The following is an 18195-nucleotide window of genomic DNA, read 5'->3' as shown; positions in this document are numbered from 1 at the left end:
CAAGCACAGAGCCATGGAGGTCGTGTCTCACTTTGTGAATGACACTGTAGAATTCTACACATGGAGCCTTACAATAGCAGGTAAGAAACGATCCTAAGCACATTAACCCTGGCATCCCTGTTCTTGAGCATTTAAAAAAATAAGAGGCTTTTGTATAGCCTTGACACTTCATTCCAGAAATATGCTCTGTGCACAGAGCATAATGGAACAAATAGACCCGTGATTTACAGCGCTAAATGATTTAAATGAACACTGTTGTGACTGTGTGATGATGTGTGCTACTGTGACACTAGTCTGCACTCTGCACAGTCAACCCTCCCCAACCTGGTGTTCATTTAGCATTCTGCATAAACAGTGACTGTGCTTGTCATGAACACACTATAGCTTTAAGAGATGCAACAGTTAATCGAACTAATCGATTTAATCTATTATTAAAAATAATGGATAATATACCAAACTACCACAAAATAGCCCCATCTACAAGGTCACAACGCGTCTTGCAGATCTTCTATTTTCGGTAATGGCAATTATGTGTATAGTGACTTTAAAATAGGGCTTAACCACCCCAACTCAAGTCCATTTCTCCAAGACTACAGGGATTTAAGTGCTTGACAAAGAAAAAACATATATATATAAAAAGAAGTCACTTGTGGATCATGTAGAGGTGGCTGTCAGGAGGAACATCAGTGAATGATCAGCAGTAGAGCTGTGCACTGAGATGTCATTGTAAGTCACTATGGACAGATAATTGACAGCATATGACCCACCTGATATAACCTCATATGACCCACTGGGTACAACTATATCACATGAAAGCATTTTCCTGGCTGCGTGCGTGCGAGCGTGCGTGCGTGCACGCTTACAGTGTGTACAACAATAGAATATGCTTACCATCAATCTATCACTACAATTTTGTAGTGTATATAATTTAGTAAGCTGTCTGTCTGTCTGTCTGTCTGTCTGTCTGTGTGTCTGTGTGTCTGTCTGTCTGTCTGTCTGTCTGTCTGTCTGTCTGTCTGTCTGTCTGCCTATGTCTGTCTGTCTGTCTGTCTGTCTGCCTATGTCTGTCTGTCTGTCTGTCTGTCTGTCTGTCTGTCTGTCTGTCTGCCTATGTCTGTCTGTCTGTCTGTCTGTCTGTCTGCCTATGTCTGTCTGTCTGTCTGTCTGTCTGTCTGTCTGTCTGTCTGTGTCTGTGTGTGTGTGTGTGTGTCTGTGTGTGTTTGTGTGTGTCATTCTGTCTGTCTCTCTCCACTAACATCATGGTTCATCTTCCAGACAAGCGGGTGGAGAAATGGCCGATGATGTCATCTCCCCTCCCGACGCTGGCCATCAGCTGCCTGTACCTGCTCTTCCTGTGGGCGGGGCCTAGATATATGCAGGACCGACAGCCCTTCACGCTCAGGAAGCCTCTCATAGTGTACAACTTCAGCATGGTGGTCCTCAACTTCTACATCGCCAAAGAGGTAGGAGTCACAGCGGATTTAACCTCGTAGATTCTAGGTTTCCCCAAATTTTCACGGGTCGCGGTCAAATTGCCCATTTTTTCCTTTCCTATATTTATTTATTTATTATTCATCAATTAAAAACAATTCCAACATTTTTCAAAAGTATTTCATAAATGAAAAAAAAATAATGACAAGTGTTACCCAAAAAATCTAATATTTTCCATAAATAAAGAGCAGATCTACAAGCTCCCAACGCGTCGCTTCGCACCGCGTTGCAAGCTTGTAGATCTGCGAGCGTCTTTATATGAACACATTTGACCCACGTTCAGGGGAGGTAAGCCGGACGGGGGAGGGAGACATTTGTCATAGCATATACTCCTACGGGCTGGGGGGGGGGGCGACACTTGTCACTGGGGAGTGTTGGGGCGGAGGAGTCCTCCCGGTGGGGGCTCCTCACTGGCAGGTGAGCCAGTAGGATACTACAGCAGTGACAACAAGGAAATGTGTGTGGGGAGGAATTAACCCATTAAGACCTGAGGCCGCTTCTAAACATTTTCTAAATCCTAAAAAAAAAATCGGAAAAAAATATTTTAAAAATAATTTTCACGATTTTTCAAAAATAGCAGATCTACAAGCTCGTAGCGCGGCACTCGGTGCCGCGCTATGAGCTTGTATATCTGCTATTTTTGAATAGCCTAAAGATATCTAAAAGTGACACAGATGCGTCCCAGGTATTAATGGGTTAATTGCCATAATGACCTAATTGGGGAGAAAAGGGGGTCAAAATCCCCACGAAAAAGAAACAGGAGTCACATTAGACTCAACCTCGTGAGGACGTATGGATGAATTTAAAGAAGTAGGAGTCACATGAAACAACCTCGTGAGATGGTTTAAAGAGGTTGGAGTCACAGTAAACTACTTAAACCTCGTATAGATTACATCACATTACAGTCATTTAGCAGACGCTTTTATCCAAAGCGACTTACAATACAAGTGCATTCAACATAGGTAAGCAAGGAAACTACTAATCACCAGAAGTTTTAAGTGCATTCTCTTCTAAAACAAGCAACTATACCTATAGCGCTAAGGTAAAAGTGCAATATATCAGCTACCTACTTTCATAAACAGATAGGAAAATCGAATGAGAAAGAGCTAAAACAAATAAGTGTATCGAATAAACAAGACCCAATAAAACAAGAGCTCGTACAACTAATTGACAACAAGTAGGCAAGGCTAAGAGGAAGGGTAGTGTTTCCTAGATGTTCTGAGGAGGTAGGAGTCACTATAGACAACCTCGTGAGAACATATAGTTGGTTTTAAAGAGGTAGGAGTCACAGTAAACTATTTAAAGGATCTACACCATGAATTTAAAAAATATATTTGATATTTAATATCATATGGTGTATGTCCCTCAAACCTTTTTCAAAAGGTTTGAGCCTAAATCATCACTCAGATATACTCATCCCAAGTCAATTGTCTCTGGCTTATACAGCACTTTCAGCTGCAATACCAAAACGTCCTCTTGGGCAGGGGGGGGCTACTGAGCAATTCTGTCTGGCCAGCATCAATGCAATGGCAATGCAAGTGATGTCACTTGCATTGCCATTCTGAAATGGCCTGTTCAGACACGCCCATTCTGAAAATCTCTGAAATGAGAATGAATGACTGAATGTTAAAAAAAAAAAATTTTGGGGGTACAAGAGACACTGGGGAGCCACGGGGGAAAAAATACCCCCCCCCCCAAAAAAAATGAAATTCATGGTGTAACCCCTTTAAACCTTGTATAGATGTTCTGAGGAGGTAGGGGTCACAGTAGACAACCTCGTGAGAACATATAGATAGCCTCATGCTGTGTAAACAATCACACAGCTGCTCTGAACGTTTGTATCTTTGTGAGCATCCGGTTTGTACAGAAACAGTTGCCCGTGGAAACGAGACATGAACTATCAGAGCCTATGAAAAATGTCCATACTGGCCTGGTTGTTCAGCCAGTCAATGCAGTGTAAACAGTTGACTCCTCAGTGTTGACAAGGATGTTCACATGTCTCCAACAACAACAGTCTGTTGAAATGTGTTAATTGTATAATAACTGGATTTGGACTAGAATTCTTTTTTTTTTATGAGCAGCATGCCTTTTGTATCGTTACTACCCGTTTTACAATTCACAATTTAGGCATTTAGAAGACCCTCTTATCGTGAGCGACTTTATTTCAGAGTTTAACACACTACACAACTTTACTTTTTTTTATTCCCCTCCCTAAACGAGTCCTGATCAAGCCAACACTTGATGTCAGGCGTGTGTTCTGTGTCACACAATATCCATTTAGTACAGCTTTACGTGATCTGTGAAAGAATCCACTGCAGCAGCAGCTAATGCACTTCAAATGCAGCATCAGTGACTGATAATCAAACAACTCGTGGTTTTGTTTTGAAACAGATCACAGGTCAAAAGGTAACAGTGCTTCAACTCGACAGTCTCTCTTATCACAGACATGAATAATACCGGAAAGGAATGTAGACGCTTTTGGGAATAACGTGTTGGGCCTTGTCTTAGGCAATCCAAAGTGCTTCACAGAATAAAAACAATTTACTGTTAAAATGTGCAACAGTACAGGCCAAAAGATAAGAGCATAGCAGATATTTCCTCCTTTTGATACAACAAATATTTGAGAAGAAAATGTAACATTTAAAGTTGTTGAGGGGGGGGACAGGCTACAATTTACAATTTAGGCATTTAGCAGTCACTCTTATGCAGAGCGACTTACAGGTGTAAGATCAGAGACAGCAGAGTAAGCATGAACATTAGTCAACAAGCATTGTGTAAATAAAGAGAACAATGTAGCGCTTCAAAGAAACTATAGGATACTAGGTAAACAATGAACCTAGCATATGCTACCTAAATAACATTCTTAGAATTTCATGAAAAACAAATAAAGACGTGAAAACAAGTGTCCAAGATATGTCTACATAGTAAAAAAAAGTGACAAGAAGGTATACAAGGAGAGAGGAGTGCTATAAGGTGTGAATAAACTTTGAATGTTTATCTGTGGTTGTTTTTCTCTCCTCAGCTTCTCCTGGGTTCCAGAGCAGCACGATACAACTACTTATGTCAACCTGTCAACTACTCCAACGATGTTAATGAAGTTAGGGTAAGACGTACCTCTGACTCACACGCATACACACGCACACACACACACACACACACACACACACACACACACACACACACACACACACACACACACACACACACACACACACACACACACACACACACACATCCTCCTGGTGGGGGATCCTCGCTGTCAGTAGGATACAACAGCAGTAGTAACACTGTGTGGGGAGGAACTAATTGGCATAACACAACTACGTTGGGAGAATACATGGAAAAGAATAATTGGCTACTGTAAGTAACACAACTTAGCTCAACTGTAATATGTGTGTGTATGGGGGGGGGGTTGGATGTACATTTTACAATACGGCAACATCTCTTTTTTTTGCATTTCTCTGTTGCTGAGATACTGTATGGAAGATTCTGTCATTTTGACCTCGTCTTTGATAGAGACCATTGACCATTGTTTGACCTTTGATAGTAAATCACACCTTGGGGGGCAGCCTGCTGATCCAACTACTTGATGGCATTACTAGAGGATAAGGGAGATACCAGCATGGCATGGCTTAGATATCTGCACTGTGTGTGTGTGTGTGTGTGTGTGTGTGTGTGTGTGTGTGTGTGTGAGTGTGAGTGTGAGTGTGTGTGTGTGTGTGTGTGTGTGTGGCGTGCGTGCGTGCGTGCAATCAATTCAAATGTGTATGACCCTCCCCTAGACTAAAATGTAAAAACAAACAGTTTAACCTCCCTCAGGCCAACATTTAGAAAGCATAACCCATGAATTTGAAGCTGTTCCCATGAATTTGGAACAGCCCTTTAAGACACGGTTGTCTTGTCAGTCTCATTGCTCTTTTACGGCTACATGAACTATGCATACTGTGCAGTGCCGTGACATGTATATCACAGGTTGTGGATTTGTTTCCATATCCAGCAGCTCGGCTTCAGATCATGAACAGACGCGTAACTACCGTGACGCAGACAAAGCAGTGCCGTCGGTAAAACGGGGCCCACGGTGACCACCCCGCGTCGGGGCCCACTGTTGCCTCGTTACGCCGCTGATCATGAAGGTTCTCAGAACCTAATTTGGGCCCTGCTCAGGAGGTGGTACTTAACGTCAAGTTCACCAAGTTCACCATGTCCAGTGTTTTTAAACTATATACATTTAGTCCTGGGCACCCAGAACTCAGAATTGTTATACTTTCAACTGTATTTGAAAATAGCAGACCTACAAGATTTGCTACTTTCGCTTTCTTTGTGTCTCCTACCGGAACCGCTGCCGGTCATCAAATTATTGTCTTAGCGACAAAAATTGCGACAAAAACAAAAAAATATCCATGAATTCAAGTCACCATGGGGTGACTAATCCATAGATAAAAAGTAATTTTGGGGGGTGAACTATCCCTTTAACAAACAGAAAACATCAAAGAACATCAAAGAAGGGTTGTGGAAAGTTTCGGGTGATGGAAGGTTCTGGGTTACCCTTTGTAGTCCAAAAGAGCCATCAGTCCTGTCCCAGAGCAGTTCCTGTGAAAGTATCAGGTGTGTACGATAGGGCTGACCCATCGACAGTCTGCCAGCCAATGAGTTGTTGTTCGGGTTAGGTTAGGGTCAATTAGGTTTTAGTCGAGCAGTTATAAACAGACCATTTTCATGTTAAGTTTTTTTTTGGGGGTGGGGGGGGGGGGGGGGCTAGGGTTACCACACCCTATCGTCCTTATTCTGGGCCGAAATAGCATATCTATAAGATCTCTGAGATTTGGTGTAGGGAGGGGACAAAAGGAGTTGGCCTAGTATAAATCCCTGGTGGGCACCGGTCAACAAATGATCTAGGGTTTAAGTGGTTAGAGAGTAAGACCATTTCCTGTATCTTGATAAACTATGATGACCATGGCTGTTCTTGCTGTTTGAGCTTGTGTGTATGGTATGTTTGAGTGTGTGTTTATGGATGCAGGAAGCTGCTGTCCACATAAACATTACATATAGAAGAAATAGTTCATACCAATGCTAACCTGGTCAGTCAAGCCCTAAGAATGTCCAATGATAAGTTTGATAACCCTTTAAAAAGCCTATCAACAGAAGCAAATTCACATGTTTGAGCGTGACGTGCATGAGATAGAAGCGTTAACCAAACCTTCTCGCTGCAGCTCTCGCTTTTTAAGCGAGAGCTCCTAAGAACGGAGATGACCTCAAACCGGACTTCACACCTCTCACACCCACATTGTATCTCAGAAACACAGAGAATCTGCTGCTGTGCGTAAGGAGAGGGAAACAAAACAAACAAGCCTTATTTAGGCATAAAAAGGTCAATTTCTCCTATGAAGGCCATTTGGGCAGGCGCTTGAGCACTGGTTGGCTCCTGTGTGTGTGTGTGTGTGTGTGTGTGTGTGTGTGTGTGTGTGTGTGTGTGTGTGTGTGTGTGTGTGTGTGTGTGTGTGTGTGTGTGTGTGTGTGTGATGTGGGAATCACTCAGCTCTGCCAGCTCACACTCACACAGCCCAGTAATACTGCCTCATTCACCATTGTAACAGAACTTTGACACACCACACAACGCAATGTTGGTGTGTGGTTGTGTTCCTTCAGTTTCCTAAAGTTACATTTTAGTTATCTAGAAAACATGTAGTTATTTTGATATACAGTAGCTAATCAATAAAGGAGAATATAAATGTAGTCCTATTTACCCTATTAATCCTATGTCTATCTACTGATGGTTATGCAACTTGCAAACCTGACCAGCCCAAGTCAGGTCTTTTACATTGTCGTCCTTTTTTAGTTCCATATAGTGTACTTATTCTTAACACTTAGCTGTGTCTTTGTTTCATCCTGACTGTGGTGCTTGTGTGACAACCTCATTTCCCTCAGGATCAATATATATATTACCTTTATTTAACCAGTAAAAAAGACATTAAGACTGAAGTCTTTTTTGCAAGTATGCACAAGAGGCAGGAAGGTTACACCATGCATAAAAAGGACACAAGACAAAACTTCGTAAAACAAACATACATACTGACTGCTGAATGCTGACAAAGTCTCCGACCAATATTGTTATCTGTCTGATACACTTCAATCTTAAACCCAACAAGCACTTATCACTACATTTTGAACACCATAAACGTCCCCGTACTCATACAGCAATGTTGAGGCAAATGTATGTATGTATGTATCATCACTCGTTGAAAATACCAGATCTTCAACCAGAAAACGTGACATAGATCCATATACCATACCAACTCTAACTTGGTCTCTCCGGTGCTCGTGTCCTTGTGTCCTCCTCCAGATAGCCTCAGCTCTGTGGTGGTACTACATCTCCAAGGGAGTGGAGTTCCTGGACACCGTCTTCTTCATCATGAGGAAGAAGTTCAACCAGGTCAGTTTCCTCCACGTCTACCACCACTGCACCATGTTCATCCTGTGGTGGATCGGGATGAAATGGGTCGCCGGCGGACAATGTGAGTAAACGCACGTGTGTGCACGAGTGCGTGTGCGTGTGTGTGTGTGTGTGTGTGCGTGTGCGTGTGTAGGTCTTACGTATCTACTTATGAGTACAGTTGTTCCGATACCGATACCAGTATTGGAAAAACTACTGATACTGCCTAAAATGCTGGTATCAGCGAGTATGCCAGTCTATGCCGATCCGATACCACGTCATTTATCACATGATGTTATTTCATTTACAGTAATATTTTGATTGCCTCAGTTAATGCTGGACGACTGTTTTATACTCTGACTGTACTATTTACATTATTATTTTACGAACTTGTAGCTGCACTTTAACAATTATTAATGGATTTTTGTATTTATTCCTAGATCAGTGGTTCTCAAATGGAACCACAAAAAGGACCCCCCTCTGAGACGGGTCCATTTGGTTCCATTTGTACACTCTAAGGGTCCATTTGGAACCCCCTCAAGGAACCCACTTTGAGAACCACTACTCTAGATTGTTTTTTTTAAGTCGATCGGTACTCGCACGCTATGGGTATCAGTATCGGTATCAGGAAGGAATACATGGTATTGGTACATCTCTACTTATGAGCAGTGGTGGAAAGTAACTAAGTACATTTACTCTTTACTGAGGTATTTCTACTTTACTGGAGTATACATTTTCAGAACTTTTTATTCTACTCCACTACATCTCAGAGGCAAATATTGTACTTTTAACTCCACTACAATTATATGAAAACTTTAGTTACTAGTTACTTTGTAGATTATTATTACAAAACATACATTAACCACTTCAGCCCTATATACATTTCGGCCATTTAAAAATAGCAGATCTACAAGCTCACAATGCGTCGCGATGCGACGCATTGTGAGCTTGTAGATCTGCTATTTTCAAAAGATTTGTATACATTTGAAAACTTGTGAAACGGGACATCCTGCATAATGACTACTTTCTACTTTTGGTACTTTAAGTACTTTTACTCAAGTAAATGTTTAATTCCGGACTTTTACTTATCGGCTAGGATTAGGATTAGGCATTTAGGCGTTGGATCCAGGGGTTACAGTTAGGGTTAGGATTAGGTTTAGGGATTTTGAGGTTAGGGGTGGAATTGGGTTAGGATATAGTGGTGATTAGGTTTAGCGTTGGTACTTTGAATGAAAAATCTCAAGTATAGTAAGAAAGACATGACTGTGTGTGCGTATGCGTTTTCGCCTTAGGCTCTACAGGTAGCTTTTGGATAATTATGTTTGTAAATGATGAGGTTCATTAGCATGCAATGTATGAACCAAAGTGTCAATTGTTATCGTCTTTGTTCTTGAGTTCTAACATAGCATGCCAGTAGGGATGGGACGATATGAAAGTTACATGTCACGATTATTGTGGCAAAAACACATTATGGATTAACGATATTATCGCAATAATCAAAATATGCTTAAAACTTAAAATGACACTTTTGTTAACCACTCGAAACCCCAGCATCCCTATTCTGGGGGGAACGTTTGCCAAAAATAGCAGATCTACAAGCTCACACGTCATGTGCTCTTTACAGATCTGTTTCTAGTAGAATACCACTAATTTTCAACATTGAACCATGTCATAATATACCTAGGAGCTGTTGTGTGGAAATAAGAAAAAAGCCCCCCCCCCCTTCTATGTTGCCTAGATCTCGAGAATTGATTGTTGGGGTCATGTGATCAGTGACATACGGAAGGTGTACTCTGTGGCCCCGCCCTCTAGGCTGCCTCATTCACTAGAATGGTTTATCTCACTTCCAGCTTTTATCACGCTAAACGATAATAACGATTATCGTCCCATCCCATTCCTAAATTGTACCACATGCCTTGTGTTAATTCTAACCCAGACTGAACACCTCTCATGTTTGTGCAGCGTTCTTCGGTGCGGGCATCAACTCCTCCATCCATGTGCTGATGTACGGGTACTACGGCCTGGCCGCCCTGGGACCTCACATGCAGAAATATCTGTGGTGGAAGAAGTACCTCACCATCATTCAGATGGTAGGACTCTCCTTGTTGCCTTATTTATACTAAAAATATGGTGATAGATTGCACATACTCTAAAATATGTAACCTACAAGCTCACAACACACTGCATCACCTTTTGTACAACAGAGTTTATTTCTGGCAATAATCTAGCCAAGTTGTTTTGTATAAGTTCTTTACACAATTTTGCTATTGTGCACGACTTAAAGGTGCTGTAAGTGATATTCTTTCTTTAGTTTGAAAGTTTTTTGTTAGCTGTTCAGTAACGGGGGTTTCTCCAGCTCTTTAGTAAACAGAAAATGCATTTTCATTTCGGAATAATAATTGTATCCAATGAAGAGAGAGAACCCTACAAAGATCATTTATGAGCTTCAATTTGTTCATTTTTGTTTGATCACTTCCAGTTTCACTTTCACTCGTTTATCCTGCATCCTGTATGAGTGTTCCTTGCTTTAACCTGTACTCATCCACATGTACCGTGCCCATGCCGTTCAACAGATCCAGTTCCACGTGACCATCGGCCACACCGGCAACTCCCTGTACTCGGGCTGTCCGTTCCCCGCCTGGATGCAGTGGGCTCTGATCGGCTACGCCGTTACCTTCATCGTGCTCTTCGCCAACTTCTACTACCACGCCTACCGGACTTCCAGACCGCAACGGGACCACAAGGGAGGCAAGGCCGTCACCAACGGCGTCGCCCTGGCCACCAACGGACACAGCAAGGCGGAGGAAGTGGAGGACAGCGGCAGCAGGCAAAGGAAGGGACGAGCGAAGAGGGAATGAGAAGGGAGAACGGGATGAGAGGGCGTCTCTCTACAAACGACAGGACATGTTGTGATAACCCATTAAGACCGGGAACTCATCCGTGTCGTTTTAGGATTTATTTGGCGATTCAAAAAATATATATTATAATATTTTTGAAAAATCGTGAAACTTTGTGCAAATCTTTCAATATACTTTTTTTACTCAAATCTTTGCTTATGGGGGTCCCTGGAACAACATATTTTGATGGGGATCGGCGGCCAAAAACATTTTGGGAGTCCTTGACATGAAAACGTTTGAGATCCACTGATATAACAACATAGGTTTAAAAATGTGTAAAGATTTGCAAAACATTTCATGATTTAAAAGAATTGCAGATATACAAGCTCATAGGCGATGAGCTTGTATATCTGCTATTTTTTAATAGACAAAGAAATCTAAAAATGACACTGACACGTTCCCTGATTGAATGAGTTAAAGGGCAGGGGTGGGGGTTGGGGGTGTGTGACATGGACAAAATGTCTCAAGCAAGATGAGTTTCCAAACCCCTGCGGATAACGTAGGCGGATGTGATTTGTGAGCAACTTGTCCAGGTGAAAGGGTAGCGTCGGTGCGCATGTCGGTCGGTGTGTCTGTGGTGGGTTTCGGGTTAGTGGGGGGAGGGAGGGGGGGTGTTGGTTGTCTTCATATCCATTTGGTTTGGTTTATTTTTTTTATACCAAGAAAGCTTAAAATGCTGATCGAGTCGGTTCTGCACCTGCTCTGTCCTTTTTGTGTTTTGGGAGGATGGCGTCAGGACCGCAACGGGACCAAAACTATCACACTATACCGTAGGCCGGCGCTTTGATCAGCATTGGCTACCTTCTCGACCAAAACTCGCCTCCAATCTTTTGTACACTGTATGATTCCAAGTTCGTTTTCAACCACAAGCTTATGTAGTCATTGACATGCCTATTAATTTTCTAGCTTACAAAGAAAGTTTTTTCTAATTATTATTATATATTCATTCAAGTACTGACCACAGAAGAACCGTAACAAAATGTATTACAAAGGGGGTTCAGTCCACTTCGGTGGTTGGGTGGAAACGTTCTTTGTGACCAGTATATGATTACAAAGATAACAAAGATGCTTTACAAGCATATCATCACATCTCACAACAGTTCTTTATTGGTTTGACCACCAAGAAAAGGTCCGCAACAATGTCTTGTAGTTATCTACAACGTGTAGATCTTTACAAGATGGGTGTTGCAGACCTTTGCTTGGGGGATCCTCCAACCCCTAAATTGATACATAATATTATGCGGACACCCACTTGCAAAGATTTTGTGCCAGGGAGAGTAGTTTTTTGTTGTTAGATTAGATTTAGTACCTAATTCTACAACTGTCTGTAGGCCTACTGTAAGTGGGGAGATAACAGTGGAGAGAATGAAACCTATCTGAATAGTCGCTCTTATAAATTCTCATTGGGCTACAGTAACTTCTGAAGTAATTGTGGAGATTAAACCGTTCCTCATTTTGCTGGGGAACACCCTCAAGGACCTCTGGGGGTCCCCGGACCCCTACATCAACCACCCACTCTAATATATGTCATGCACTCTCTAATATCTGCTGTCACAAATCTGCTATGGGGATCGAGAGCGACAACATATCGTTGCTTTTGTATTCATGGTGGATTCAACAACATGGACAATAGACCTCTATTAGTATTTATGCTTTAACGTGTGGGTATCATTGTGATAATGTATATTATTATTTCTTGTGTGTCCTCTTTTAATTTGTTTGTTTTTTGCTGTGCAAGGTAGCTGATGTCAAACAGAGTTCAGCTCAGTATTGTGTTGTCTCACTGCCATGTCGGACTGAAGGGGATTTTCCTCCTTAAAAAGAAAATAATGTCTTTTTTTAAAGAAAAACAAAACTGTATTTTCATTATTTTAATATAATACTAAAACCCACACAGCTTCTAGCTGCAGATATATTGGAAATAAAGAGGATGCCAACACCCCATATGTTGTGTGTTTGCATGTGCGGTATACAATACGTGCGCGCCCTTGTTTGTTTTTGGATTGTTTTGCGTTGTGAACTGAATAGAATGTGCCGCAAGTAGGCAACAATGGTATCAAGGAAATACGATTTATTTTAATGGTTTTCTGTTTAAAAAAAAAAATTACACAAGTTTAAATGTTGAAGAATGCACTCAATAAAACAAACAACAGTTTTAGGATCCCAAAATGACTTTTTTCTATCGATTAGTCACCCCATGGAGACTCGAATTCATGGATATTGTTTTGTTTTTGTCACATTCATAACCGCCAATAATTTGATGACCGGCAGCTGTTCCGGTAGGAGACACAAAGAGTCTCCTTTGTGAAGAGTCTCCTTTGTGTCTCCTACCGGAACCGCGGCCTACCATCGACATGCGACAAAAAAAGTCCATGGGGTGACTAATTGATAGAGGAAAGAAAAATGTTTGGGTGAACTATCCCTTTAAACTGCTGTGAGAGGGTTGAGATAACAGGTCTTTTCTCCTTTTCTCAGCCTCTCGATTTGAGCTTTAACAATATTTAAATACGTACATCTTCAGTTCTCTGCACTTTCATAATCTGCCGAGAAGGAAAAGTAAAACATGACCGTACTCGTGTGGCCCAGTTCTGTCAGAACCCATGGCTGTCTCATAACGTGAACAGGTGGCTCCGCGAAGAATCTATGAAAAGTTCTCGAAGGATGAGCCGAGTTGATCGCTTCGACCCCCGTGACCCTTCACCCCATTCCCAGCTCCTTTTATCCAATCAACCATCCTCTCCACCCTTTTATAAGAGGGGGAGGAGGGCCCCCTGGCCTACACAGCAAAATCCTCTGCGTTAATTGATGCATTTGTAACTCTGAGAGTGTACACATGCAACCAAATGGACCCGTAAGGGTCCATTTGGTTGCATGTTTACACTCTCAGAGTTACGTGCAAGGTTTTTGCTGCGCGCTACACTGTACAATAAAATAAAAGTGTGGATGAGAAAGGTACTTTAAGGGAGTAAGTACATACCCCATGTGCCTTTGGGCTGCATGTCCAGACAGACAGAGCTGTCTTTAATCTTGGGGAGGGGGGGGCAAATTGGCTTTAGTTGCAAAAGAGCTTATTCCAACGTCACTCCACTGGTTAGCCCCGGAAATCAGGTCACTGGAAGAGGAGCGAAACTAATCCACCAATCACACAGTAAATCCTGACTGGTCATTTAACTCTGACACAAATGTTAACCAAATAATGGACCCATATGTACAGTTAAGTGTCCATTCATTTTGTTACACTCTCAAGAGTTACAAATGGATGCTCTTTGTACAGTGTGCGGCTGTGCACGTTGCAACTGTACGATTTTAAACGTTTTTTTGCATGGATTCTGGTTAAGATGTGGTTCTGGTAACCAGTACGTGGATGCATTAAGATCTACATTATTAGAAAGAGATTTATATAGGATATATATACACAGCTGTTATAAATACAGACCATTACATTGCTAACTAAATCACTTGGAACTGCAACATCCCTATTCTGGAAATGTCATAATATAGGTGAACACGTTAGCAAAAATGGCCAGTCTGCAAGCTCACACCCTGAGGCGTTGCGTGCTTGTAGATCTGCTACTTTCGCTGAAGAGATTTGTACAGATCGACCCTCAGCGCAGACCCCTGAAGGACCCCGGGTCTACAAAGTATATTAAGTGGTTTAGGTTTAAGTGGTTAAAAGACTCAGTGAACCTTCACACACACGAGTGCGTGCGCACGCACACACACACACACACACACACACACACACACACACACACACACACACACACACACACACACACACACACACACACACACACACACACACAGACTTCCTGGTACCATATGTTAACACAGAGAGAGGACTTTTACCATGGAGCATCCAAGTGACATGAATCAATTGCTTCTAATGTGATATTCAGCGTCTTTCCAGAATGCTGACGACCCCATCCATTTCTCTGTTACTTTGAAGCAGATCCTCCCCTTAGAAACCTCTCTTCTCTCCATATTCAAACTTTTGGTGTTTTTTCTTAAATTAACGCCCTACTTGATCATACTACTACAGCATCAAAAGCATAGCAGATCTACAAGCTCAAAACGCGGCGCGAAGCGGCTCGTTTTGAGCGTGTCGATCTGCTACTTCTGCTATTTTTTTTATTTGTATCCTGAAAAGTAACAGTTTTGGACATGTGAGGTTTCCACCCGACAGAGACGATATACTTCTTCATATGACAGATAGTAAACATAGCAGATCTACAAGTCAAGTTGTAAGATTTTGATAAAAATGTTCCCAAAATAGGGCTTCAATAATGTGGCGTCAAAATAGATATTTGATTAAATTGTTACATTCTGACGTTATCAAACATTAAAATTCAAACAAGTCAGAAAGTCTACATTCACAAACAGGAAATGCATGTATTTAATTCAGTCTCTGACCAGAAGCAGGGATAAAACACATCATCTCTGTCAGGTGGAAACCTCATATATCCAAAACTGTTACTTTTCAGGATTCAAATTCAAAAGCATCAAAAGTAGCAGATCTACAAGCTCGAAACGCGTCGCTTCGCGCCGCGTTACGAGCTTGTAGATCTGCTACTTATGATGCTTTTGTGTGACGCTGTAGTATGATCACGTAGGGCATTCATTCACAAAATATGGAGATAAGAGGTTTCTGACAGAAACGATATCACCGCTGGCCATAAAAATAGAATGACCAGAGGTGGGGGGATATCAAACGCAGAGGATGGATCAGCATGAATCAATCCCCCCGTCCTTCCTGACTACAGTAATAAACATGTACTACATTATTCATCCAGACAGCATTTCCTGTTTTCCAGGCTCATCCTGTCAGGATGGTGTGGTTTCTGGTGACATCTCACGTTACAACATGTATTCTGACTCACTTCTCTCTTTCTTTCAATATTTATAAAAAGGTACGTTTGCACACTGCACAGACGATAAATCTGTCTCGGTGAGGTCGGCACACTGCACTGAAGCAATTAGGATAGAAACATTCCAGTTATTTATGACCATTTGCTGAAAATATAAAGATACCGAAAAGGAAAGCAGAAATAGCTAGAAGTTATACGCAATATGCAATGTGAGCTACATTGTTGCAATGTAGATATACACACTGTATGCAACATGTGCACTATACAATGCAGGATATAGCAATGTAAACAGCTATATAATAATATAATAATAATATAGGCCACGCCTTGGGGATTTATTTGTCACAGTACATTTGCACATACGTGAAATTTGTCCTCTGCATTTAACCCATCCTATAACAACTAGGAGCAGTGAGCAGCCATATGTGGCGCTCGAGGAGCAATTAGGGGTTAAGAGTCTTGCTCAGGGACACACTTTGCTGGCCTGGCCTGGAATCGTACCTGGGACACCAGGGCCTCTGGCTCCCCAGGCGGGCTCACTAACAACTCAGCTATGGCCTCCCCCTGTAATCTACACTACAATATGCAATATACAGTGCAAACTAGAATATAAATAATATATCCTACACATTATAGCAACATAAATAATATTCAATGACATGTAATATGCACTATACAATATCAAATGTATAACTACATACTATAGTTACAGCTGTTATTATATTGAGTGGACAGTAGAGGCTGATTATTAGTATTATTCAGATTTTGCACTTCCAAGTCGCTCTGAATAAGAACGTGTGCTCTATGCCAAGAAGACACCGCCCTTGCTGTTCACGTTACCATGGAAACAAGCAAGGGTGGAGAAGAAGAGGCTTGGGAGGAGTATGGGTGTAGCCCTGTACAGTATGTGTGCGTGTGCGCGTGTGCGCGTGTGTGCGTGTGCGTGCGTGCGTGTGCGTGCGTGTGCGTGCGTGCGTGTGGGTGTGTGTGCGTGTGCGTGTGCATGTGTGTGTGTGTGTGTGATGGAGCAGGGGAAGGGACATGAGAGTGTGTCCTCCTCGGACACAGAAGGATCTGTGCCAGGCCATGGAGGCTAAGAGGATTGCAGGGCAGGCCAAAGCTTTTCTATCACAAGCATTTAGCACAGGTCACTACAAACCTGCAACCCTGCAAACCTGCTATACTGCAGCCCATGCACCCGTGTCTGCAGTCTGCATATATCCCCCCCCCCCCCCCCTCCTCCCCCCGGACAGGGTCGAGGCAGATGGCCGCCCACCCTAGAGACATGGGTCTGCCTGACGTTTCGTGCAGTTAAGGGGGAGTTTTTCCATTGCCACTGTCGCAAAATAAATTGCTCAGCCGGGTCTCTGCTCTATATGCATACAAGTGTAGGTGCGCAACGCCAGCCTTCTTCTGAGCTTAAGGCCCAATTTATACTTAGTCGAACATAGCCGATCTACAAGCCCACAACACATCCCATTCCATCCATGTCGCGCCGTTGTGGGATTGTAGATCTGCTATGTTCAGTGAGTGACACCCAGTAGCTCGAACAACAGAGCATAAATTAGGCATGAGTTAGGCATTGCACACGAATGACGGACCAATACTGTAGATCACAGTAAGCAAGACAAAACTATGCTATGAACAGTAGAATTGTACAATTTAAAGCAGAGAGCCTCCTACACCACAATGAAACTACAGCTCTAAAGACACATGCTATCCATGCTGCTTTTGAGATGTGGCCCATTTGTGTTTCCCCGGCAGTGTGGCCAGATTTTGGGAGAGAAATAAGCAACCAGGTCTAGGAAAACAAGCCTAAAAGAAGCGACTAGGCCACATGAGCACCTTTAAACCTATATACAGTACTGTGTACATCGGCTATTTGAAAATAGCCAATCTACAAGCATAAAATGTGGAATATTTGGAAGATTTTTGAAACATTCTCACAACACAAATCTGGTACCGGGCTCCCTGGCACAAAACATTTTCAGATGGGGGTTAGGGATAAACATATATTAATTTGGGGGTCCATCACATGAAAATATTTGAGAACCACTGGCTTCAATAATAATTAGAAAAATTGGAAACAAGCCCGAATAAGCAACTATACACTTTAGAAACAAGCCCAAAAAAACGCACCGCACAACTACCAGTAATTTTCAAGCAACTTCACAGAAAAATAATCCCAAAGTCACTTATAATAAGCAGACATGGCAACCCTGACTATAAGACAAGGTTCTTCTGCTGGAGAGAGAGGGGTCAGTGAGTCGCTTTCTGGTGTTAAGCCAAAGAGACACAGGCCACAGAATGAACCGTGCTTCACTCATCTCATTAGCAAATTATATGACTAAGGAGCTCATTGTAGTCCACTCCAGGGAAGTGGAAACAGTCAGCGTTTTAATGGCTCTGACTGCCTTCTGTAAGGCACAGATGGTTGGCCTCCAAACCCGTTAACTGCTTTGTGTCGCGTGTGAAGGGCTCCATCGTGTGGCCGCGTGATATATAGCAA

General features: G+C 42.3%; 1 protein-coding gene across 2 annotated transcripts; it reads left to right on the top strand.

Annotated features, from left to right (window-relative positions):
- Positions 1-6: 6 nt before the first annotated feature.
- On the top strand, positions 7-10937 carry LOC308103677 (very long chain fatty acid elongase 4-like). Of its 2 annotated transcripts, none has more exons than XM_080453795.1 (6): positions 7-80; positions 1276-1463; positions 4514-4594; positions 7832-8003; positions 9884-10011; positions 10495-10937. In XM_080453795.1, the coding sequence occupies exons 1-6, from the start codon at positions 14-16 to the stop codon at positions 10777-10779; spliced, it is 921 nt and encodes a 306-aa protein (XP_080309921.1). In that variant the 5' UTR covers positions 7-13; the 3' UTR covers positions 10780-10937. The 2 variants fall into 2 exon arrangements, with proteins under 2 accessions (XP_080309921.1, XP_080309922.1); XM_080453796.1 differs by having other exon boundaries at positions 44-80; positions 1281-1463.
- Positions 10938-18195: the final 7258 nt, after the last annotated feature.

This window comes from Gymnoscopelus braueri, assembly GCF_963280865.1.
Source record: "Gymnoscopelus braueri genome assembly, chromosome: 16".
In the NCBI taxonomy this organism is placed as follows: domain Eukaryota; kingdom Metazoa; phylum Chordata; class Actinopteri; order Myctophiformes; family Myctophidae; genus Gymnoscopelus; species Gymnoscopelus braueri.
This window is presented reverse-complemented; position numbering and strand designations above follow the sequence as displayed.